Genomic DNA, 23,948 nt, shown 5'->3' with positions numbered 1-23,948 from the left:
TGGCCATTTCTCCAGGGGCCGTCACTTATTGGGCTGACGGAAGCCTGCCCACATCCCATCGGCCCCGGGGAGACAGAGAGAGCAGACCTCTGCATCAATTTATCTTGGAAATTGTCTTTTCTTCAGGCAAGGGGAGGAGGAAGGAAGCCTAAAAGAAAACATCCAGCCACATGGCCATGAAATCTCTGCCCAAAATCAGTCATCCTTTTTAATAATGAGGGCTGTCATGAGCTCTGGTTCAGTCGGAAATGATGGCCTGTGTAAATATTTGGTCTGTAACTGATTTATGGGTTGGGGAACAAAAAAATAAGATTAGTCACTAATCACAGGGATGCAGGAAAATCAACGGGCCTGGATGCCAACACAGACCAGGGCTAAAAGGCAGAGTCCAGGTCGCTGTCTGGATGAGCTCAGGGGATGGTGGAGGAGGCTGGGCTGTGCTGAGCAGTGGGTCTTCACCGGAAGAGGGAGCCATGGGTTTCTGGATATTCCATGGGGCAGAGGCAACATTGTCTGTGTCCAGTTAAAGAACTGGCTGAGACCAGCCTCTATCCCTCCCCTCCCAGATTGCAAGTCCAAGATTGATTCTCCCTGGCTAACCCTTAAATTGACAACCTGGTGAAGTTCCTGTTTGCACAGATACCTCATGTAAAATGGGAATATATGTGATCAACTCTTATGGTAGAATTAATAGTGCGATTAGGAACTGTCTTTGAAATCAGCCAGAACTGCCATCATATTCCAGCCTGTACTGAATTGTGATCTGCATACATTAATTATAGTAACCTTAACTGCAAAATGCAAGTCATAATTGCTCCAAACCCAAATAAAACAATCTGTCCTGAGCACAGTGCCTGGCCCCTGGCATCTCAGGCATAGGGATCTTGGTGCTGACATAGGCATTTGTACGAGAATTGGAATTCCCTCTCCCAGGTGGGCTAGTACAGGCACTTACCTTTCCTGCCAGCTAAACCCCACATAGCCACTTTATACAGTAAATGCCTCCTATTGGAAAAATGTGCATAGGGTGGGTGCCGGCCTTGCCTTTCTCATGGCATTGAGGAAAATTGGCTCCACTGGAGTGCCTCCCCGTCCCCGCTCATTTCCATGGAAAGTCCATGGCACTCATGTAGTAGTGCAGTGAAACGCTTGGACTTGCATGCATTTGTTTAAACTGTTTTTATGGATCTGTTACTATATGCCAGGCTTTGCAGTGTGTGCTGGGAGCCAGAAAGAAGTCGAACACAACCCCTGCCTTTCCAGCACTCCCAAACCAGCGGGAGAGGCCCATCCTCATCCAATCATCAGAAAAATCAGTGTGTACCTCAAAACTGTGATCAGAGCTGTGGAGGAGACCCAACCCATCCCAGAAGGGGTGGGTCAGGATGAGGAAAGGAGAGACACCAGATAAAGTCCCAGTGGCAGAGATGAGGGCTCTGGGGGAGCCGGGTGGTGGGAAGTGGGGTTCAGAGACTGCTCTCAGTGTTTTGTTTTCACTTCCCTACTTTCCTGTAAGTCTAGATCCTATTAGAACAGGGCTTGGCAAACTACCCAACCCACTATCTAGCCCAAGGGCCACGTTCAGCCCATTGCCTGTTTTTGCAGATAGCTTTATTGGAACATGGTCATACCTGCTCACTTACACATTGTTTATACCTGAGTTTCTGCTACAAAGTCAGAGTTGGAGAGTTGCAATAGAGCATGTGACTTGCAAAGCCAAAGATATTTCCTCTCTGGCCCTTTGTAGAAAGGATTTGGCAACCTCTGTATCAGGTTGTCTTTCCTTTCCTCTCCCTTTCTTTATTCCTCTCTTGCCCTGTATCTGAAGCAGTGACAAGAGGGGAAGATGCATTTAAGGAACATTTCATTGGTTCTTCAAATCAAGCTTTGGTAGAAGGTCTGTCAGGTATCAAGAGATGATTTGTCACTGAGTGAAGTTTTATCTCTAAATTAAGCACTGTCTGTTTTTAGAACGTCTTGCCTATTTCTCAGGTGTAAATGTTCACGTAATATGTATAATGTATACATTTATATAGGTATAGTATATATGTGTTTAATTTCTAGGAATTTATACACAACCACATTTTCATATTTGCCATCTAAATCCAAGATGCCAGTTACCAGCTGACTTACAGCAGCCATTTAGGAAACAAAGATCTATCTCAAATTTGATCTTCAATGTGTAATTTCTTGAAAAAATAAGGATACATCATTGAAATATTAAATAGCAGTTGATCTTGTTATTTAATGTCTGTTTTTCTGTTTTCTAGAATTTTTTTCCTTTGACAAAAAAAGAAAACATTCCAGGCTAAAAAAAATTAGTACATGTCATATACTATTAATATATGACCAAAAATGTTTTATTCTTATAAAGGAAGGCTTGTTACTAAGTTCAGATGGCAGAGACAAATCTAAACGTAACAAAATATCTACTCCCCAAAGCCACAGCCCTCACCTGCCAACTGCCTCTTGTCTGTCTGTCCAGAAAATGTTGATACGGAAGTATATGTGTCTAAGACAGTGCATCTGTGTGAAGCTTCAACTTAGGAGGCATCTGACTCCTCTGCCTCTCACCCCCAACACGTTGAAACTGCTGGCAAGTCCTGGCAGAGCTGTGTCCCAGTTGAGTTCACTCCCTCCATCCTCATGACCTCCACCCTGCTCCAAGCCACCGTTCTCTATTGCGTGCATGATTCCGACACCATCCTTTCCAGATCCCCTAATTCCATTCTTGTTGCCAGAATGGTCAACTCTCTACATACTGGACAAAGTGATCTTATTTTAAAAGTTCTGAGGTACATGTGCAGGATGTGCAGGTTTGTTACACAGGCAAATGTGTGCCCTGGTGGTTTGCTGCGCTTGTCAACTTATCACCTAGGTAGTAAGCCCTGCATGCATTAGCTGTTTATCCTAACGTTCTCTTTCCCCTGCCCTCCCAATAGGCCCCAGTGTGTGTTGCTTGCCTCCCTGCATCTACATGTTCTCATTGTTCAGCTCCTACTTATAAGTGACAACATGTGGTGTTTGGTTTTCTGTTCCTCCACTAATTTGCTGAGAATGATGGCTTCCAGCTCAGTCCATGTCCCTGCAAAGGACATGATCTTATTCCTTTTCATGGCTGCATAGTATTCCATGTTGTTTATGCACCACATTTTCTTTATCCAGCCTATCACTGATGGACATTTGGGTTGATCCCATGTCCTTGCTGTTGAGAATAGTGTGCTGCAGTGAACGTATGTGTGCATGTGTCTTCATAATAGAACACCCAATAATGGGATTCTTGGATCCAATGGTACTTCTGGTTCTAGATCTTTGAGGAATTGCCACACCATCTTCCACAATGATTGAATTAGTTTGCACTCCTGCCAACAGTGTAAAAGGGTTTCTGTTTATCCCTATTTAGTAAATGGTTCTGGGAGAAGTGGCTAGCCATATGCAGAAAACTAAAACTGGACCCCTTCCTTACATCTTATACAAAAATTAACTCAAGATGGATCAAAGACTTAAAAGTGGTATTTTAAAAGCAGAATCCAATTCCATTATCTTCCTTCTTAAAGTCCCCCAACAGCCTCCCAAGGCTCTCAGAAGAATACCCTACCTACTGACAAGGACCCGCAGTGATCTGGCCCTGCTGCCTCCTGACTTCACTCTTGCCCCTTTCCTCATCACTCACTCTGAGGTTCCCTGTCCTGGCCTTGAGTCACTTTTGTAAACTCTGCGACATTCTGCCTGCCTCACTGACTGATCTTTCTTCCTTCAAATCCAGCTTCTCCTTGACATTCACGTCTCAGCTAAAATGCCAGGTCTGCCTTCCCACCCAGTTACTCACTACCACATCGCCGGATTTTAATTCTCTGTTTAGAAGCTCTTATTATTGTTATTTATTTATTTATTTATTTTTGAGATTGGGTCTGGCCTTGTCGCCTAGGCTGGAGTGCAGTGATATGATCTTGTCTCACTGCAACCTCCACCTCCTGGGCTCTGACCATCCTCCCACTTCAGCCTCCCTAGTAGCTAGGACTACAGGTGCACACCACCATGCCTGGCTAAGTTTTGTATTTTTGGTAGAGTTGGGGTTTCGTCATCTTACCCAGGCTGGTCTCAAACTCCTCAGCTCAAGGGATCTACTCACCTCGGTCTCCCAAAGTGCTGGGATTACAGGCTTGAGCCACCACACCTGGTGGTAGCTCTTATTCTTAAGTAGCATTTCCTTGTTGCTATCAGGATATAAGCCCAAGGAAAGTATAGCTCTCGTCTGCCTCCTTCATTGCTGGAATCCAATTACCATCTTTATTGTTTCATTTCTCTTCCCACTTTCACTTTATAATAAATGTTGGTGTGCTCTCTCTCCTGATTCTTTTTTAACACCTACATAGTTTCTATCAAATGGAATTACCGTAATTTAATCCGCCAGTCCACTATAATGCATATTTCGGCTGCCTCCAGTCTTTTGCTAAGCACAGTTTATTTCACTATTGTTGGGAGGGGTGTGAAAACCAGACTTGCAGAGGAGTCAGGAGGAGAGAGAGAGGGGAGACGGAGCAAATGATCTAATTGCAGAACAATGGATCATCTCACCCTTCGATACTGGGGGCAGGGATTGTTTAGAGCAGCCGTGCCCAAAAGAAATGTTGGAAATGTTGGAAATGTTTTCTATCTGCTTTGTCCAGTGCAGGAGCCACTAGCCATATGTAGCTTTTGAGCATTTAAATTGTGAATGTAATGGCTGAAGAGGAGAATTTTTGATTTTGTCTTGCTTTAATTAAAATGTTAATATCTGTGTAGAACAGCAGGGATTTAGACAAAGGGATTTATACTGATCACTAAAGAACGTTCCTGTTCACCTCCCTCCCCGCAATGCAGTCATGGTGGCATCCAATTCAGGGATATGGGGAGAGAAGTGAACGGGAATAGAGAATGTTCATTATTTAGACACAGAAGGTCAAGAGAGAAGCTGTATCTTGAGGGAAAATGAATCCCAAGCAGACCCTTAAAGCAGGCTCTCTTAAAAGTTTGCTCTTGGCTAACATCTGTGGACAGGTAGTCTAGAAGAGAGATCAGCAAATTTGTTCCATAAAGAGTCAGATAATAAATATTTCAGCTTGGGGTTATGCCAACTCTGTCACAACGAAACCTGCTATTGTCAGGCAAAATAAACCATAGACAGTATATAAACGAATGGGCATTTCTGTATTCCAAGAAAACTTTATTTAACCAAAACAAGGTGAGGGCTGGATCCAGCCATTGGTTGGCCCATAGTTTATCAACCCCTGTTCTAGAAGAACCTGGTTTAGAGCTGCCCAGTTCAAACCACCAGGCAATCTTCCTGAGAACCAAGGGAGAACCACGTCCTAGCCACAACCCAGGAATTCTTGAGTTCTACACACCCAGATGGGCTAAAAGACAGCATGAGTGACCTACTCTCACTGAATCAGGTACTGGTTCATCACTTCTGATTCGAGATTTCTGTTGTGTCTTGAGACACCCATAGCCTTATAACAGGTGTCAAACAGACTCCTCCTTCATGACCAAGTCTCTGCTGGTGCAGATGTGATATAAAAATCAGGGTTGCTTTCTATTTCCCTTTTGACCCCTGAAGTATAAGAACACAGTACATGGCACTTAAAGTGTGCTTGGTTGGTGTGTGCTGAATTTTTAATGGAGTGCTGCATAACTTCTTGGAACTTCAGTTTCCGCATCTATGAAATGGGTTTAACTCTAGTACCTTAATGCACATGGAGATCTGATACCTGGACCATAGGAAATGCTCAATGCGTGGTGCTGATGCACATGGAGTGCTGGTGATAGCAACCTAAAGTCGGATGGTTCTGGAAAATTCAAAGAAGCTCAGACTTGAGTTCAGCCTTTAAGGATACATGGAGAGAAGACGGTACTGGGTCTGAGGAGAGTAAAGGCACAGAGAAGCTGAGCCAGAGCAGGTTCAGGGTGAAAGGAGACAGGGGAAACAGAGTTTAGGCTATGTGCCTTCATGAAGTAGGAAATTTACTAGAAACAATACAGATTCATGCCCAGAGGATGATGCCAGTGTCTCCCATCGATGCCATGCCTCACCCCTTGCAGACCCCTCAGCAGACCTTGTCTCATGTGACCATCACCTCACTTGGTCAATATCCCTCTCTGAGAAATAAGGAGACAGGCTCAGAAAGGGGAAGTGACTTGCCTAAGACCACACAGCTGGTACAAGGGAGCAGGACCATCAGCCAGGGCCATTTGGCGTTTAGTCCCTGCTGCCCACATCTTCACGTTGTCCATTGTCCTCACCCATGGAAAACCTGTCTTTACACTACAGAGGTCCCTTGGGTGTTACTCGGATCACTCTCTGAGAGGTGTATTACCCCCAAACAGATCCCCTGACCCTAAGGGAACCATATTCTTCCCAGGCAAGATCCTGTGTCATGGGAGCTTGGTTTGAGAGGAAAGATGTAGGTATGTCTTGGATACCTCAGCAGTTCTGTTCTGTGCCTGGAGAAAAACTCCTTTGCTTCTTCAGTCTGTTCTTCAGTCCAAATCTCCTTGTGGTCAAGGTCCTGGGTCATAGTAAGGAGGAAGCCACGTAGGTCTCACCCAGAGAGCCCCGGAATCCTAACTCCTAGTACATGAGGATGTTTGGTGGGGGGTGTAGGGGGATATCCTTTTCCTGGCACCAGAGTGGGATGGAACCTTATGTAGTTGTGGGAGCCTGGGCTCTGGATCTGCACAAATTGGGTTAGAAGCCTAGTACTAGGATTAGAGGTGATGGCTCATGCCTGTAATCCTAGCACTTTGAGAGGCTGAGGTGGGTGGATCACTTGAGGTCAGGAGTTCAAGACCAGCCTGGCCAATATGGTGAAACCCCATCTCTACTAAAAATAAAAAAAAAAAATTAGCTGCGCTTGGTGGTGCATGCCTGTAACCTTAGCTGTTTGGGAGGCTGAGGCAGAAGAAGGGCTCAAACCCAGGAGGTAGAGATTGCTGTGAGCCAAGATATGCCACTGCACTCCACCCTGGGCAACAGAGCAAGACTGTGTCTCATAAAAGAAAACAAAAACATGAAACTCAGTACTTTCTGGACTCAGTTTCTTCATCCATAAGATGGAATTGCCTGTACAGCTCGATGTTAATATTCACTTGTACATTCATCCAAAGTATAGGTTTGGAGTACACACTGTGTGCCGGGCATTCGCCTAGGCCTTGGAGACAACATTACTAAGCAAGATTGAGATGGAGCTCATATTCTAGTTGGCAGAGATAGAGAGCAAATGAAGAAATTCAGACGCCACTAGAATAAGAATAACATGAAGTGGCCAGTCCTGTGTGTGGCTCCTGGTAACTATTCTATAAAAAGTGGTAGGTATTCACTTGAATTGTTCAAGCAGAAGAAAGGATATCAGAGGTCGAAGTCCACCTTAGTGAAATAAAATGAGAAGACAAGATTAGAGAAAAAAGGATAAAAAGGAATGAGCAAAGTCTCCAAGAAATGTGGGACTATGTGAAAAGACCAAATTTACATTTGATAGGTATACCTGAATGCGACAGAGAGAATGAATCCAAGCTGGAAAATATTCTTCAGGATATTATTCAGGAAAATTTTCCTAACCTAGCAAAGCAGGACAATATTCAACCCCAGGTAATACAGAGAACACCACAAAGATATTCCTCAAGAAGAGCAACCCCAAGGCACATAATCGTTAGATTCACCTGGGTTGAAATGAAGGAGAAAATACTAAGGGCAGCCAGAGAGAAAGGTCAGGTTACCCACAAAGGGAAGCCTATCAGACTTACAGCAGATCTCTCAGCAGAAATTCTACAAGCCAGAAGAGAGTGGGGCCAATATTCAACATCCTTAAAGAACAGAACTTTCAGCCCAGAATTTCATATCCAGCCAAACTAAGCTTCATAACTGAAGGAAAAATAAAATCTTTTATGAACAAGCAAGTACTCAGAGATTTTATTACCACCAGACCTGCTTTACAGAGCTTCTGAAAGAAGCATTACACATAGAAAGAAACAACCAGTATTAGCCTTTCTAAAAATATACCAAAAAGTAGAGAGCATCAACATAAAGAAGAATTTACACCAACGAATGGATAAAACAGCCAGTTAACATCAAATGGCAGTAATTCTAAATTTAAATAGACTAAATCCCCCAATCAAAAGATACAGCCAAAACCCAATGGTATGCTACATCCAGACCCATTTCACATGCAAGGATACACAAAGACTCAAAACAAAGGGATGGAGAAAGACTTACCAACCAATGGAGAGCAAAAATAAATAAATAAATAAAAAGCAGGAGTTGCAATTCTCATATCTGATAAAATAGATTTTAAAGCAACAAAGATATAGTGGTAAAAGGATCAATGCAACAATAAGAGCTAACGATCCTAACACCCAGATACATAGAGACTTAGACTCAATGAGACAGAAAATTAATAAGGATATCCAGGACTCGAACTCAGATTTGGAACAAGTAAACTTAATAAATATTTATAGAGCTCTCCACTTTAAATACACGAAATATACATTCTTGTCAATACCACATCACACCTACTCATAGGTCTAAATGAAATATTGATTGGCCATTATTAATACCCTTTTTTTTTAGAATAAAGCAACATTTCCGTTCTCTCTCCCTCTTTTTCTTCCTCTTTCTTCCTCTCCACTCCTTTTTGTTTAAAAAAAAAGTGGTATAACAAAAAAAAGCTGCTATAACAAAATACCACCGACTGGGGGGCTTAAACAATGGAAATGTATTTTCTCACAGTTCTAGAGGCTGGAAGTCCAAGGTTGAGGTGTCGGCAGGGTTGGTTTCTCCTTAGGCCTCTCTCTTTGTCTTAGGGCTCTCTCTGATGATGTCATTTAAGTTTAATCATCTCTTTAAAGGCTCCGTCTCCAAATACAGCCACATTCTGAAGTTCTAGAGGTTAGGATTCGACATAGGAACTTGAGGGGGACAAAATTCAGCCCATAACATGCATTGATGGTGAGAACCAAAAGAATGTCTTAAGACCAAAAATGCAGTGTGGAGAGAAGGGGCACTTCTGCAAGTATTCCTTGCACACCTTTTCTCTGGATGCCTTTGAAGATGTTGTGGTATGCTCCCTTCTTCGAGGAAGGCTTCATGCCTCCCAGGCCTGGCATCATCATCCTATCCTGATGATGGGAACCCTCCTTCACTTGTCAGTGTCATTCTCAGACTTTGCGTGTTTGAGAATTCAAGTCACAGTGTTTGTACACTATGACTTATTTTTATTATTATTATTTTTTTAATTTTTTATTGGATTTTAGGTTCTGGGGTACATGAGCAGAACATGCAAGACAGTTGCATAGGAACACACATGGCAGTGTGCTTTTCTTTCCTTCTCCCCTTCACCCACATTTGGCATTTCTCCCCAGGCTATCCCTCCCCTACACTATGACTTATTTACCCCTTGTACTATTGATGGTCATTGAAATGTTCCCAGGGTTTGGCCATATGAATAATGCTGCCATGAACATTTGTACGAAGGTCTTTTTTGCAGACATGGACATTCATTTTGGTTAGGTACATGCCTGGGAGTAAAACTGTTGGATCAGAGCTTACTTTCAGCTTTGGTAGATACTTCCAAGTCATTTTTTAAAAACAGTTGGACCAATTTACACTCCCACCAGGATTTTAGGAGAATTCTAGTTGCCTTATATCTTTGTCAACATTCGTAACTATCAGTCTATTTTTAGTCATTTGGGTGGGATCTATACTATAGTTTACTTAACTTGTTTTAGCCAACATCTTCTCCTCCTCCTTTGTCTTCTTATCGCTCTTTTTCTCCTTTGTCTTCCTTTTTCTCATTCTTCTTTCTCCTCCTCCTCCCCTTCTTCTTTTCTCCTTCTTAGTATCATTTGCATATAGAAAATAATTGCTATGAAATTGTGTATTTGATGTGCAAATTCTACTTCTTGAATTTTAACTATTAAAATGCAAAAAGATGCATCCATGACTCCTCTAAAAGGACTGCGTATTCCTCCACACTTGGGGAAATGCGGCTTGTGCTATTTTACTGGCTTGTCCATGCCCCCACTTTTTTTTTTGCCAGGGCCCTGGCTGATTAATACAATGCTTGGGGAGAGCTCCAGCCAGAAATGAGTGCTGTCGCCTGTGGCCAAGAACAGAGCAGATTCTCAGTGAACATCCCCTTGGTGTTAGACTTCATGGGGCTTTGCTTTTCCAAACAGCTTCCTTTCCTGGGCTCTGAGCAGCTGAGCCAAGGGCTGGTAAGCTCTGCCACCCCAGAACATTGTGCATTCTTTGATTTTGAAAAGGGTCTTTCCTGGAGGCCTCCTCTTGGATCATTGGATCAGCCCAACGGCAAAGGATTTAAAAGGGCCAGTTTGATAGGGGCAGCTCATACAACATAGCCCTGTGTAAGACCAGAGGGCATTTTTCCTGTTTGGGGAAATGGTTACTGGATTAGCATTTTGCTGTACAGAGTGGTCTGCAAGGCAGTGTGCTCTTGCCTGTCCTCAAAGCAGGCTTATGAGGAACGTGTCTGGTTCCCAGCCCTGCCATTTCCTCCCAATTGGCTGCGCCAGATGCTCCAGACACAGTTAATGAGATGCTGAGGGATTTGGCCGGGTGAAGGCTTTTGAGTTCAAGGGGACACAACCATACACTCAAGGAAGCTGAGGCCATGTGAGCCAGTGGCTCTGTTTAACTCAGACCCCAGCACACTTTGGGAAGAGGAAATGGTGCCAAGACTAAACATCAGTTTGGGGCTTCCCTTGATGATCTCTGTGATGAAGCCAGGGAGAGGTGGGCTGGCAAAAGGGTCTCAATTCAGTTTTCTGAATGTGCAACTGCCCGCCAGACCTATCACAAGGGTGGCCAGGGGCTAACAAAATAGGTTGTCAGAAAGAAAAAGAAATCGTGTTTCTGTCCTCAAAGAGCCCATACTTGGGAATTAACTGGGAAGATGCTGCTAAACCAGCCCTCCTGATTTGCAGGTGGAGACTGGGTCACATTCCTTTAGAATTCCCCCCAAATAGGAGATGTTGCATCATCCTTGCTTGAGATGGGATATGTGGGCTAGGGTGAGCATCCGTAGACTCAGCTTTTGGGTCCCTGCCTTACACTAAATGTTGAGGATACAGGCCCTTTCTGTGTGATGGGCATAGGCCCTAGGGGAGACAGACATTCCTCTGTAACCACATAAATAAATACAGAATTCTAGCTGGGATGCATTCTAAGAAGAGAAAGCAGGCAGTGCTGGGAGCAGATGTAACCAGGAGATCTGGCTGGTTTGGGAGTTAAGGATGGCATCTCTAAGGAAATGGTACCTTAAGGATAAGTAGTATACCACTAACAAACAGAATGGGGAATAATGTCCCAGGCAGCAGGAACAGCATGTGCAAAGGCCCTGAGGTAGCGAATTTGGTGTGATCAAGGACCAGAAGGATGACCAGAGCAGCTAGAGTCCAAGATGGCACAGAAGTTGGAAGGTAAGCGTGGAAGGTCCTAAGAAGCTTTTATAGATCACAAGAAGAGAGAACAATGGGAAAGCTTGGTGGGGTTTTAAGCAGAGGAGTGACATGATATACTTTTTAAAACCTCACTTTGCTGGATGGAGAATACATTGTCAAGAATCCAAAGTGGATTCCTTGGATTACTTGAGTAATCCAATTACTCAACCATGAAAAGGCATGTAGAGCTGATCCACGCTATAACATGGATGAACCTCAAAAACACTGTGCTGAGTGAAGAGCCAGACACAAAAGGCTTGTAGGATTCCATTTATATGAAATATCCAGAATAGGCAAATCCATAGAAAGAGAAAGCTGATTGGTGGTTGCCAGGGGCTGGAGGAAAGGGGAAATGGGAAGAACTAATGGTAAAGGGTTTCCTTTTGAAGTGGTGAGCATTTAGAGCTAGATAGAAATTGAAGTATTCCAATATGATGAATGAGCTTAATGCTACTGAACTATTCAATTTAAAATGGTGAATTTTACATTATGTGAATTTCACCTTAATATGACAAAAAAAGCAAAAACAAAACCAAAGAAAAGTGAGTCTGGGATTCCAGCAAGGAGGCAGTGGCAGCCCAGGTGAGAGAGGAAAGTGGTGGCTTGGACCAGAACAATGGGGCTAGAGAGGGAGAGTGATGAACTCATTTAAAAACAGGGTAGGATTTCTCAAGATCCTTTTAGTTCTGACAGTCTATGTAAATTGGGCATCAGAAAAATGGGAAGAATTTTTCCAGATTTCAACACTGGAAGAGTCCTTTCTTGTACTTGGGAAACAAATGCCTTTTCCTAAGCATAGGTGATGACCTGGAGCTGGGTGTCTTTTCTTAATATAGATGTGCAGCCTTGACTCAGCCCAGCCCTTGGCACAGCTTACCTTGTCAGGGAGCCCTGACTTGCTGGCCCATCCAGAGAGCACCATGGTCCACCCAGGGCTGATACAGCCCCAGAAGATGGGGCTTCCTTTTCCATGGTTTTGTGCCACCTCATTTTGTTGATTTTCTCAGAATTGGCCATATTTCCAGATGAGACATCTGTGTGACAGATATCTAATATCCTACAAAGACGATGGGAGAGAATGTTGTTTTTAATTGCATCTGTGGCATATACTGAAAAATATTCGCTTAATCTTAAGTACATGGCCACAGTCATCAGAAACAGTCATTTCTGTCTGTTTTCCCCCCTCTGACCATCCCTTGGTACTGAGGGTAGGTGGAAAAGATGAACCTCACATCCTGTCCATGAAGGCTTCCTTGGTGGTAGGAAGCAATAAAGGCTTTCTCTTCACCCTACTCTGATCAAATAGCCATGTATTCTCTCATTTTCTTTTACCCCCATTCTCTCTTCTGCCCTTCTTTCTATCCATTTTTTCATCCTACCATTCTTCCCTTTTCCATCCTTCCTTCCTCTTTTCTTCCATCTGTCCATCCTTCTATTCTCCCATTCTGCTCCATTCCTCCATCCATTCTTCCATCTTCCTATTCTCACTTTTATTCCATCCATTTGTCCTTTCATTCTTTCATCTTCCTCCCCCTTCCTCCCTTCCTTTTATCTGTGTTCCCATCCTCCCATCCTCTCTGGCCTTCATCAATTCCATCCTTCCACTTTTCACCCTTCCTTCCTTCTTTCCATTCTTCCATCTATCCATCTTTTTATCCACCCTTCTGTCCAACTAACCCTTATTGAGATACACCCCTTCTCCACCCCATCTGTGGCCATGGTTGGTAAAACAGATTGACTCTGAGTGAGGTCATTGAGCTCCTCTTAAACTCTTGCTGGGTCAGACTTCGTTCTTCTTGCCAGAGGATCTGGCCTCGTCACTTGGCTCAGTGCCTCAAGGCTCCTGTCAGGGTTTTGGAGATGATGGTGGTTATCTATCACCAGAGGGTTTTGATGTGTCCTCTTCACTCACTAAGGGCCATGGTAGATGGGAATTTTGTTGGATATTTCAGGTGAAAATTGCAGCTTAGCTTCAGTTTTGGCTTCTTCAAGTCTGTTTCTACAGCCGTGCAGATGTCTGATTTGACTTGGTCATAGTGACTTGAATAGCAGGTGACATCACCTGAACTCTCGCTCTGTGCCGGGTCCTGTGCCAAGCTTGTTCTCTTGTAGAATTCTCACAATAACCTTCTTAGATCGGTGTTAGTATTCTCCCCGTTGTCTAGATGAGGAAACTGAGATCACTTTCTCAAGGTCACAATCAGGACTTAAGTCCCCATCCCTATGACCCCAAAGTCTATGACTTTAACCACTGAATTACACTGCCTTAGTATGGATGCTTCTTTGAATCTTCAATATTGAGCATTTGCATGGAATGAAATGCCACCCCCTCCTTGCTTTCCTTTCTTCTCTGACCATGGGCAGGAAAGAGTCTGCCGATGTTTGCTGCTATAACTGGAAGCTCCTTTCTGGTCCTTACCGTGGGCCCCTGGGGAGAGAAACAGGGCTGGCGTCCCAGGCACTAAGGAGACTTTGCAGGTATGCTTGGACTCCTTCAAGCCAGCGAGCAGCAGGCCTCCTGCACGGTGGGGCTTTTAGGCTGTTTGTGTGGGATGCTCCAGGCCTTAAATCAACAAACTTTTCTGAACTCTCTATCCAAGAGTCCGAAAATCTGCAAGGAGGCTGTGCTCCGGCCACAAGAGAGCGCCCCACTCCCGGGCAGGCAGGATGAGGGTTTGTGGGAGGTCGGTGGCGGGGTTGAGAGATTCCTTTTGGATGCACCTTTGAACCAAGCACTCTTAAACTCATTCCTTGGGAAGGGGAGAAATGTTTTCAAGCCCACCGAAAAGTTTCATTTCATTCAACTAGTGTGAAGGTAAGGGATGAAGGATCCAACAGGGAAAACCACATGGTTCCAGCCTTCAAGGACCCTACAGTCGTGTGGAAGACAAATAATTAGAAGGGAATGTGATGCGTGCCAAGGTCTTTATCCAGAACAGTCATTTAGTAAGCATTTAATGAGCACCTACTATGTGCCAGGTTCTGTGCTGGTTGCCAAGGATAGGAAAATGAACAGCACAGTCACTGCCCTCAAAAACAGTCTACTTGGAAGACAGCAAATTTGGAAAAATAAGAAAATGTAGCCATCAATCTGTCTGTCTATTGATCGATGGATTGATCTAATGATCAATCAAGAGAGAGAAGTGAGAAGGAGCACGCAACCCAGTCCAGGAGGGAAGAGGGTGTATTAGGGAAGGCTTCCTGGAGGAAGAACACCCAACCCATGCTGGAATGAATTAGGATATTAGGGAAGACTTCCTGGAGGAGAGGACATCAGAGCCAAGTCATAAAAGACAAGTAGGGATTTACCAGGCAAAACAACAGAGGGAATTCCAGGTGGAGGAGGCTACATATATAAAGAGTGAGAAGGCCCCAGGGCCAGACCGAGGTGTGCATGTGGGCAGATATTGGGCACCACGTTAAGTAAATTGGGTCTTTTCCAGCATATGATGGAAAAGCAGGAACTAAGAGAGTGAGGTGAGGGAATAAGACCCCTACTCTGTGGGTAGGAGAGGACACTTTACACAATGGTAACATGTGAACTGGACCATGGAGTATGTGTAGGGTTCACCAGGTGGAGGAGGGAGAAAACAGTAGAAACACTCTGTAAGGGGCAGCCTTGCCATTCCGCGGGGGCTACTCAACAGGGACTCTTCAGGGTCGCTGCCCCGTCTCCTTCCTTTTTACAGCTTTTTCCCCTTTAGTTACACCAGAGCAAAAGATCTCAGTGCTGGAGAGAGGGGGGCAAAGGGAAATATCCACATGGGGTTTCTGGGTGGTTCTAGTGAAAGGTTCCAAGAAAAGAGGTGGATGAAGCAAAAGTTGAAGATTTGGGACTCAGTTTCTTGGCCACTCCAGTGCCCCTGACCTGAGCATGTCCCAAATCAAACTTCTCAGGGCAGCTGGGCTCGGGACGGATGATGATGTGGGGTTGGGACCGACATGCAGGGTCTGGTGTGGGTACAGTTGAGAGATGCACCCTGGTGCCACACTGCCTGGTTTCAGGGCTGGCATCACCTTCCCCATATCTCTTCTCTCCTCATTGCTTTGGTGTCCTCATCAGTGGAGAGAGGGTAATAACACCGTCTCCCACCTAAGGTTACTATGGCAAGTGAGGTCATACGTGAAAAACACTTGATACACGGTTGGCACTCACATTAAGGCAGCAGTAACAGTAGTTGCTGTTGCTATTATTGTGATGATTAAGCCTCCTGTTTGATAAAGCTGAAAAATCGTTAATGTCTATGTTTTATGCTTGTAATTTCAGAGACGTAGTCTCTCAGTTTCACATCAAAGCTTAATCAGCACCTGGCTGGAGTCCTTGTTTTTACTGTCTCCTTTCCATCTTTTTCCCAGTGTGAGAGGTCCTGCTGGAAATGGAATAATTTCACCTCCTAAGAAACTGTTGGCAAGTGAAAAAGAAACAATTCAAAAAGAATCTTAAATACCCTGGGATTTATTGATTGATTTATTTCAGCATCAGACTGTGAATAATTGCTAAGGCCCTCACTTTTGTTATCAGGTTTAAAATTTTATTATCATCATCATTATTATTTTAGAGACAGGGTCTCACTATGTCACCCAGGCTGGAGTGTAGTGGTACAATCGTAGCTCACTACAGCCTCAAACACCTGGTCTCTAGTGATCCTCCCACCTCAGCCTCCTGAGTAGCTTGGACTACAGGCATATACCTCCACGCCTGGCTAATTTTTAAGTTTTTTGTACAGCCTGGGTCTTGCTGTGTTGCCTAGACTGGTCTCAAACTCCTGGCCTCAAGCTATTCTCGCACCTTGGCCTCCCAAAGTGCTGGGATTACAGAGGTGAGACACTGTACTCAGCCCTCTTTTAATTTTTTTTTTTTTTTCTTTTTGAGATGGAGTTTCGCTCTTGTTACCCAGGCTGGAGTGCAATGGCACGATGTCGGCTCACCGCAACCTCTGCCTCCTGGATTCAGGCAATTCTCCTGCCTCAGCCTCCTGAGTAGCTGGGATTACAGGCACGCGTCACCATGCTCAGCTAATTTTCTGTATTTTTAGTAGAGACGGGGTTTCACCAAGTTGATCAGGATGGTCTCAATCTCTTGACCTCGTGATCCATTCACCTTGGCCTCCAAAGTGCTGGGTTAATTTTTAAAAAAATTTTTAGCAATGTATTTTATTTAACCCAAACATTTGATGCATATGAAAAATACTGTTAGTAAGGTGTTGTCCCTTTTCTTCATTCTAAGCCTATTTCAGTCAAGCCTTGCCATAATTCAAGTGCTCACGTGGACAAGTAGCTCTGTTATTGGACAGGGTACCTCTATACTAAGAAATGCCCAGGCCGTGACCTCCATTCTTGAAGGCACAGTTAGTCTCAGCCTTCCCTATACGCTGTATACACTTTTTGATAGTTTCAAGTTGTGTCATAAGCTCTGATGGATACTAGCACTCATAACACTTTTCTATTAATTAATTGTTTAAATATCATACCATTACCCATTTCGGTGAGTTACCTATACATTTCCTTTACCTTTACGATTCTGTGTAAGGGAACGCCATGAATGCCCCATGTTGTAGGCAGAAGGCAGATGCTTACCCGCTGGTGGGGTGAGGCCAGTGCTTGTGTGTAGGATTGAGATCAGATATCACCCCCTCTCTTCTCTTGAATGCATCCATAACTGGCCATGGATCAAAGGCTGTGAGCTGAGGGGTCCCTGGGAGAACTCCTCTTTACCTTCCTTCCTTTTACCATTTAGACATCCCTCAACAAATATTTAAGTTGCTGCTCTACGTGACTCACTTTGCTGGGCATAGAGTCTACAAAGGATATCATTCAATCTCCTGGGTCTTGAAGAGTCCCCAAGAATGAAACTCAACTTTCCAGAACCTTCCACTTGGTTTTAGCTGCAGATTCTTTCTTCTGAAGGAACTATCAGACAGATCTTCATTATATAATAATAGTAACAATTCATGTTTATACTTCGTTTTAATTCACTTACCTGCATGGTTTAATCCTCTCCACAATTCTCCAAAGGAAGACTCTTTTGTAGGCAAGACAACTGAGGCTTGAGAGGTTTAATGGGCTCACCCAGGGGTGGCAAGACCAGTATTTGAATCTGAGGGGTCTGGCCCCAGGATAGCGTAATTCCTACAAGCTGCACCTGCTCTCCTCCAGCAACACTGCTATGGTGGGCACAGCGATGAAGGCCAGGGGTAACCAGGGTCCCTTCTCTATAACACGCTTCTGACCCCTTGCAGCTGCCTGTGAGGCACGGCATAGGATTCAGCCTGTGATTTAGGAGAGCACCCTCCCTCCCGAACTCCTAAGGTGGGCACCATCTGAGGCTCCTGGTAGGCAATGGACCAAGAGCCAGACAGAGCTGTGGGCATGCTGGGAAGAAGGAGCCCAGCACCAGGAGTCCTGACCAAGAGGAAGCATTTCCAGAAGAGGCACTGGGATCCCACTGAAGGCTTAATCTACTTAGATCTCTTGAAAGTCATCAGGCTTAACATCTACAGAAGTGCACTAATTATTGTTACCGGGAGGAAAGGCAGTGGATTTGGGGATTAAACACATAGACGGTGAATGCCACCTTGACAGATCTAGACTCACTTGAGGACAGCCTGAGATTTGCTGTTTCTGTCAAATGGGCAATGGGCAGCTTGGTCACGGGTTGGGGGCTTAGAGCTCTGGGGAGTTGAGATGTTTAGGCAAAAGTTGTGGGATTGGAGTTGGAAGCTGAACTTGAACCCTGGCTCTCTAGAGCTTCTCTAGGAAGCTGGGCAAAAAAGAATGGCTGAAATGTTTGCTTGTGCCCCAGTGTAGAATGAGCTTCTTAGAGGGACCTAGAGGCGAGAGTGCAAACCCTTTTTGCCCAGCCCTTGTGTCTCTGCCTGAAAGCCTGTGGGCTCTTCTGATTTCTCCCTGTGGGTTTTGGACCCCTCATGGGAAACACAAGGCTGAGCTTCACGGCTGTGACTTTGTGCACCTATGGATATACTTCCTTTTCCTCTTTTTCTGTCTCCCTTTCAGAGCCAAGAAGAAGAGCAAACCCTTGAACCTCAAGATCCACAGCAGCGTAGGCAGCTGCGAGAACATCCCCTCCCAGCAGCGCTCCCCGCTGCTGTGCGAGCGCTCCCTCCGCTCCTTCTTTGTGGGACACGCACCTTTCCTGCCTTCCACCCCTCCTGTTCACACTGAGGCCAACTTCTCTGCAAGTAAGTCACCCACTGGGCTCCACTGGGGACACTGGCTGTGCCGCCTCCTTCTCCCCGGCACCTGCTATCCTCTGCTCCAGGTGCAAACTCTCTTTTCTTTATCTCAGGGGCTTGTGAAATGCTCACTGATAGAGCTTCATCCATCCTCTGCCTGTGGCCCCCCCATCTGCCTATGCCACTCACGCCCATTTGGATGGTTTTGGAGGGGGAGCATAATTGACTCTGGGGAGGTTGACTGGCGGTTGTCGTTGGTCTCAGGTGTGAAGGAAAGATAGAGGAAAGCAAGCAGGCATTCAGGGAAGCACCCGCCCTCTCTCTCCCTCCTCCCTGCCGTCTCTCAGCTGCCTGATTACAGGATTTTTCTTGGCCGCTATGGCTAAGGCATCTATGATTAAGTTTTGCCTTTTTTTCCCCACTCAGGTCAACACATATAACCTTTACATCTCAAAGATGTATTTGGGTTCAAATGGGGCTGAGCATGGCCTGGAGTGGTTTACTTTCTGTTCTTACGAATTTCTGCCGGAGACAGAGTGGTTATTACTTGGAGCGGAAATGGAACTTTCTGAAGATGGAGAACTGAGGTTTCAGAAGGTGTTTAATCTTCTCTACCCAGAGGCCCGATTTGCTGAACAGGCACAGATGTGGCCGGAGGGGCACCCCCCTGAATAAAGCCCAGCCAGTCCTCCAGCTAAGACAGCAACTTTTATTGATTGGTTGCTCAAGAGAAGGAAGGGCTCTGAGAATGTGGGAGAAGTAACCCCTGGCCCTTAATTCAGCCACAGGCTGTGCACGTTGTGTTGTTGCTCTAAGAAATGATGAGACGTGTTCACTGAGCATTGATGCGTGCTCATCACTCACAGGGAGGGTCTCATCTAGTTGTTGCAGCAATCCCTCGTGCAGATGGATTTTCCCACTGTACAGAAGGGGAAACTGAGGCCCAGAGACATCCAAGAACTTGCTCAAAGTCACACAGCTGTTAAGAATTTGAGCTGGGATTTGAATTCGGTTCTTTCTAACACATCACACATCATTTGGTAACTATGACCCCTTAAATACCCAGCAGAATGCTTTCTGTAAATGTGGGGTTCTGTTCATTACTTTTATCTAAGGGTTCTTAGACTTTGCGAATTTGACAAGATCTGTTAATTCTATGCCTGGAAAAAAAAGGCGCATGTAATATCCAACATCCACCTAGATGGTTAGGCTGGGGCCGAATGGTAGCTTGGTTTATAGCCTGCAGGTGTATATGGTGCATCCATGGTAGGAATCCGCTGAAGGTATGGGCTGATGATCCATGTGGATTTCAGTCAGGAGATGGTCCAGAGAGTGCCTTGTCTCAGTGTATATGGTGCATCTGTGGTAGGAATCCGCTGAAGGTATGGGCTGATGATCCATGTGGATTTCAGTCAGGAGATGGTCCAGAGAGTGCCTTGTCTCAGTGTATATGGTGCATCCGTGGTAGGAATCCGCTGAAGGTATGGGCTGATGATCCATGTGGATTTCAGTCAGGAGATGGTCCAGAGAGTGCCTTGTCTCACTGCCCAGGTTAGGCAGACTCCAAATCTAGCAAACTAAAATAGCACCCACTACTCACAGGTCCACACCAGAAGGCCAGTTTATTCAATTTGTCCAGAGAAATCACTGCCAGAAAGAGCAGCCTTCGTGAAGGTGGGCCTGCATGGTGGTCCAAAAGAGTGGCCACATGAGCATGAATGAGGAAAAAGAGAGATAGTGACATGTCCAGTGTGTAGCGATAGCCGGATGAGGCAGATGTCACAGCCAGAAACAGATACCTGGGTTTGAACCCCAGTTATTCTACTTTTAAGCAATTGTGCATGACCTAAAGTGAGTTCAAAGCCTCTGAACCTGTTTCCTCAGCTGTAAAATGGGGATAATAAGAGCTTCACCTTGTACATGGTAGTGAGGATTAGGTAAGTTCATACATGCCAAGCCTTCTGCACAGTTCCCAGCGCACAGCAGGTGCCTAATAAATGGTGGCTTTTATGATGATGATTTGTTCCTGAAGCATTTACAGCCTGTGGTCTGATGGTTAATCTGGGGCTTCTATGGCTAAATGCCTTGCAGTTTACCCCCCTGCCAACTTCCCCATGGCCCTAAGAATGCTTGGCATTTACCTTGGCATGACTCTGGGTGGCTGCCTCTAGCAGCCATCTGTCCTTGGTCATCGCCATCCTATGAGTGAATGTCAGCATGGCCCCCTCCAGGGGTTTGACCACTGCTCTGCACTGTAGTTTTGTCCAAAGTAAAAACATCTCCCTCCTGCTTGAAAAAACAACAACAACAACAACAACAAAACCCAACAACAACAAAAAAACAGACCCAAACATTTGAGCCCCTGTCTGTACCAATGAGTTTCTGAGGATTCACTGGGGCTTCTAACTTTTTGTTCCTGCCCTGGTCTCCACCAAAGGGGAAAAGCTTTTCTGCTGCTTGCCTGTGGACGGGAGCAAAGGCCTTAATTAAAAGGCCGCTCCCAGCACTAAGAGGCACCCGGAGCACAACTACCCCTTGGGGTCTTGGTGCTTGCATGCAAAGAAGTTGCTCTCTGATCTCCCAAAGAAGAAAGCTAGCATTTGAGTCTCAGTGGAAGAATGAGTGTGTAACCCAAATGTTAGCTGAAACCCTAGCGACCACTTCCCTGTCTGTTGATTCTGATAAGTGACAGAAACAGAGGAAGCCTGGTGTGGTGGGCAGGTGGCAGTTTGGAAACTGAGATGCTCTCTGTTGGAATCTCAGCACTGCCGCCAGTTACCTGTGTGACCTCTGTCTCTGCCTGGTGTGTCAACTGCACTGTTTCAGGTAAGACTCACCCCAGTCTGTGAGGCAGGTGCTAGAATTCCCTTGTTACAGATCAAGAAACTGAGGCTCAGAATGGTGCATGATCTTGTCCATGGGGACCCTTGTGAATCCAGATCCAATCTAGCCTGCATCCTGCATTTCATCACTTCAATGCAGCAAGTTCCTTTCTCTATCTGGGTCTCAGTTTCCCCAGGGGGATGTACTCCTGAGGGTCATTTCAGTGACTCTGAGGTCTACCCACTGAGCGTTTCTACGCAAACCTTTGACTCTTTCAGAATGCTGGTTTTGGGGACTCTGGGTGGGGCTTGGGGTTGGGAGAACACAGCTACTAGGTGCCAGCTCCTCCTTATTTGTAATAGTTCCCATTCCCCTGCCACCATGAATTTCAGGAGAGAACTCCCTGCCTTTGGGCCCTGGTGGCCACCTTCCTCTTGTTGATCCAGCCAGGGGAGCCCCTGGGGATACAGCCCTGCCAAGCTCAGTCTGTCTGCCTGTTTGTCACTGTCGGCTCTGGCTCTGGTCTGTTCTTTGAAGGGTGGTGACACGCCATCTTGTTGCCTTATGATGGTAACACTTGGGGATAGCGTTAGGCAGATCTGGTTGTAGCGTGGCCGAACCCCACAACCTCAGGGTGCCCAGCCACCTTGAGTGAGCTGTGAGAAGGATGCCACCTTCTTGGGACTTACCCTACTCCCCTGGTCTGGGAATGGTGAGTGGGGACAGGGAGGGAGGGGAGCGGCAGAAGGTTTTGCTGACGGAGGAATCTGTCTCCGAGGTTCACCAGCCCTTGGGGTTCATAGCCTCATCAAGCAGGGCTACAGTAAAGACATCAGATGCTTCTGTTCACCATGGGAGATCCTGACTCAAATGAACCTGCTTCCCGGAGAAGTAGAGAGCAGTGGACTTACCTCTCCATCCTTGCTGTACTTATTCTGCATTGCATTTGGGTGGGCCGCCATGCTCTGGGGGTTTGGTTAGGCGCTCTTCACCAGGGACCATCTTTATTCTACCAATCTGCAAGCCTGTGGTCTCCTTGTAGTCTATCTCTGATCTCAGCGGGTGGAGGTCAGGCTGTCTTAAATCTCTTAAGGGAAGGCTACTTCAGAATGAAAGAGTGCCACCTAAATGGAAGGAATGGTTGCCATCATTCATTACCAGCTGGTGAAGTGACTTCGGGTTTAAAGCAACTAACTAGATGCTGTTGAGTCACTGGGAAAATCACTTCACTTCTTCAGTCTGTTTTCTACCCAGCAATGATGCAGTGAGGATAAAACGTGAAGTTCATGTACGTTCCCTAGCAGGGGAACTGGTACTTAGAGCACCGAGTCTCGGTAAACTGGTACTTAGAGCACCGAGTCTCGGCAAACTGGTACTTAGAGCACCGAGTCTCGGCAAACTGGTACTTAGAGCACCGAGTCTCGGCAAACTGGTACTTAGAGCACCGAGTCTCGGTAAACTGGTACTTAGAGCACCGAGTCTCGGTAAACTGGTACTTAGAGCACCGAGTCTCGGTAAAGGGTGACTTTGGGAGCTACTGCTGTATGTTACATGATGAAGTGGTTTGTAGCAATGGTGAAAACGATGGTCATAATAGCAATTGGCATGTATTGTGTTGACAATGTCCCAGGCATGGGACAAAGCAATTTGCTTTTATTATGTCATTTAAGCTCCATCATCCTCTATAAGGTAGGTACTACTATTATCCCCATTTTACAGATGGAGAAACTGGGGCTGAGAGAGTTTAAGCAGTTGGCCCAAGGTCACAAGACCAGGAGAGAGGTAAAGTTTGCAGTCCTTTTGAATCCTCCACTCTGCAATGCTAGGGTATGAAATTGCAATGTCATCGTCATTAAAACTTCCTTGTTCATCATGTAAGGAACTGAACATGCTCAGGTTTTCTCTCCGAAGCCCTTGCATTGCTGGGGGAGCATGTTGTGTGTGACAGCCTTTCTCAAAGGATGCCTTTTTGTTAGTGTGCTGGGCTCACGTAGAAAGCAGCACCCATGCTGGGCACAGTGGCTCACCCCTGTAATCCCAGAACTTTCGGAGGCCCAGGCGGACAGATCATGTGAGGTCAGGAGTTCGAGACCAGCCTGGCCAACATGGTGAAATTTTGTCTCTACTAAAAATATAAAATTAAAATACAAAAATACTAAAATTAGCTGGGTGTGGTGGCAGGTGCCTGTAATTCCCAGCTACTCGGGAAGCTGAGGCAGGAGAGTCTGAACCTGGGAGGTGGAGGTTGCAGTGAGCCAAGATGGCGCCATTGCACTCCAGCCTGGGCAACAAGAGCAAGACTCTGTCTCAAAAAAAAAAAAAGAGAGAGAAAAGAAAAAGAAAGCATCACCCATATTGACCAGCTGTTTGCTGCTCCTCCTATCCTCTGCTGTTATTATTCTAGGGATCTGTTGTCCCAAGTTCAGCCATCCCCAT

The 23,948-nt window shown here is 45.5% G+C and overlaps 1 protein-coding gene across 3 annotated transcripts in view; it reads left to right on the top strand.

The window, feature by feature from the left end:
* KSR2 (kinase suppressor of ras 2) overlaps positions 1-23,948 on the top strand; it is a 525,084-nt gene that overhangs the window by 283,178 nt on the left and 217,958 nt on the right. For all 3 annotated transcript variants that reach the window (XM_035257773.3, XM_035257771.3, XM_035257772.3), the window contains exon 5: positions 18,511-18,695. In XM_035257773.3, coding sequence (XP_035113664.1) covers positions 18,511-18,695 — 185 coding nt within the window. The remainder of the gene's footprint in view (positions 1-18,510; positions 18,696-23,948) is intronic.

This window comes from Callithrix jacchus, chromosome 9 (assembly GCF_049354715.1).
Source record: "Callithrix jacchus isolate 240 chromosome 9, calJac240_pri, whole genome shotgun sequence".
NCBI classification, from domain to species: domain Eukaryota; kingdom Metazoa; phylum Chordata; class Mammalia; order Primates; family Cebidae; genus Callithrix; species Callithrix jacchus.
This window is presented reverse-complemented; position numbering and strand designations above follow the sequence as displayed.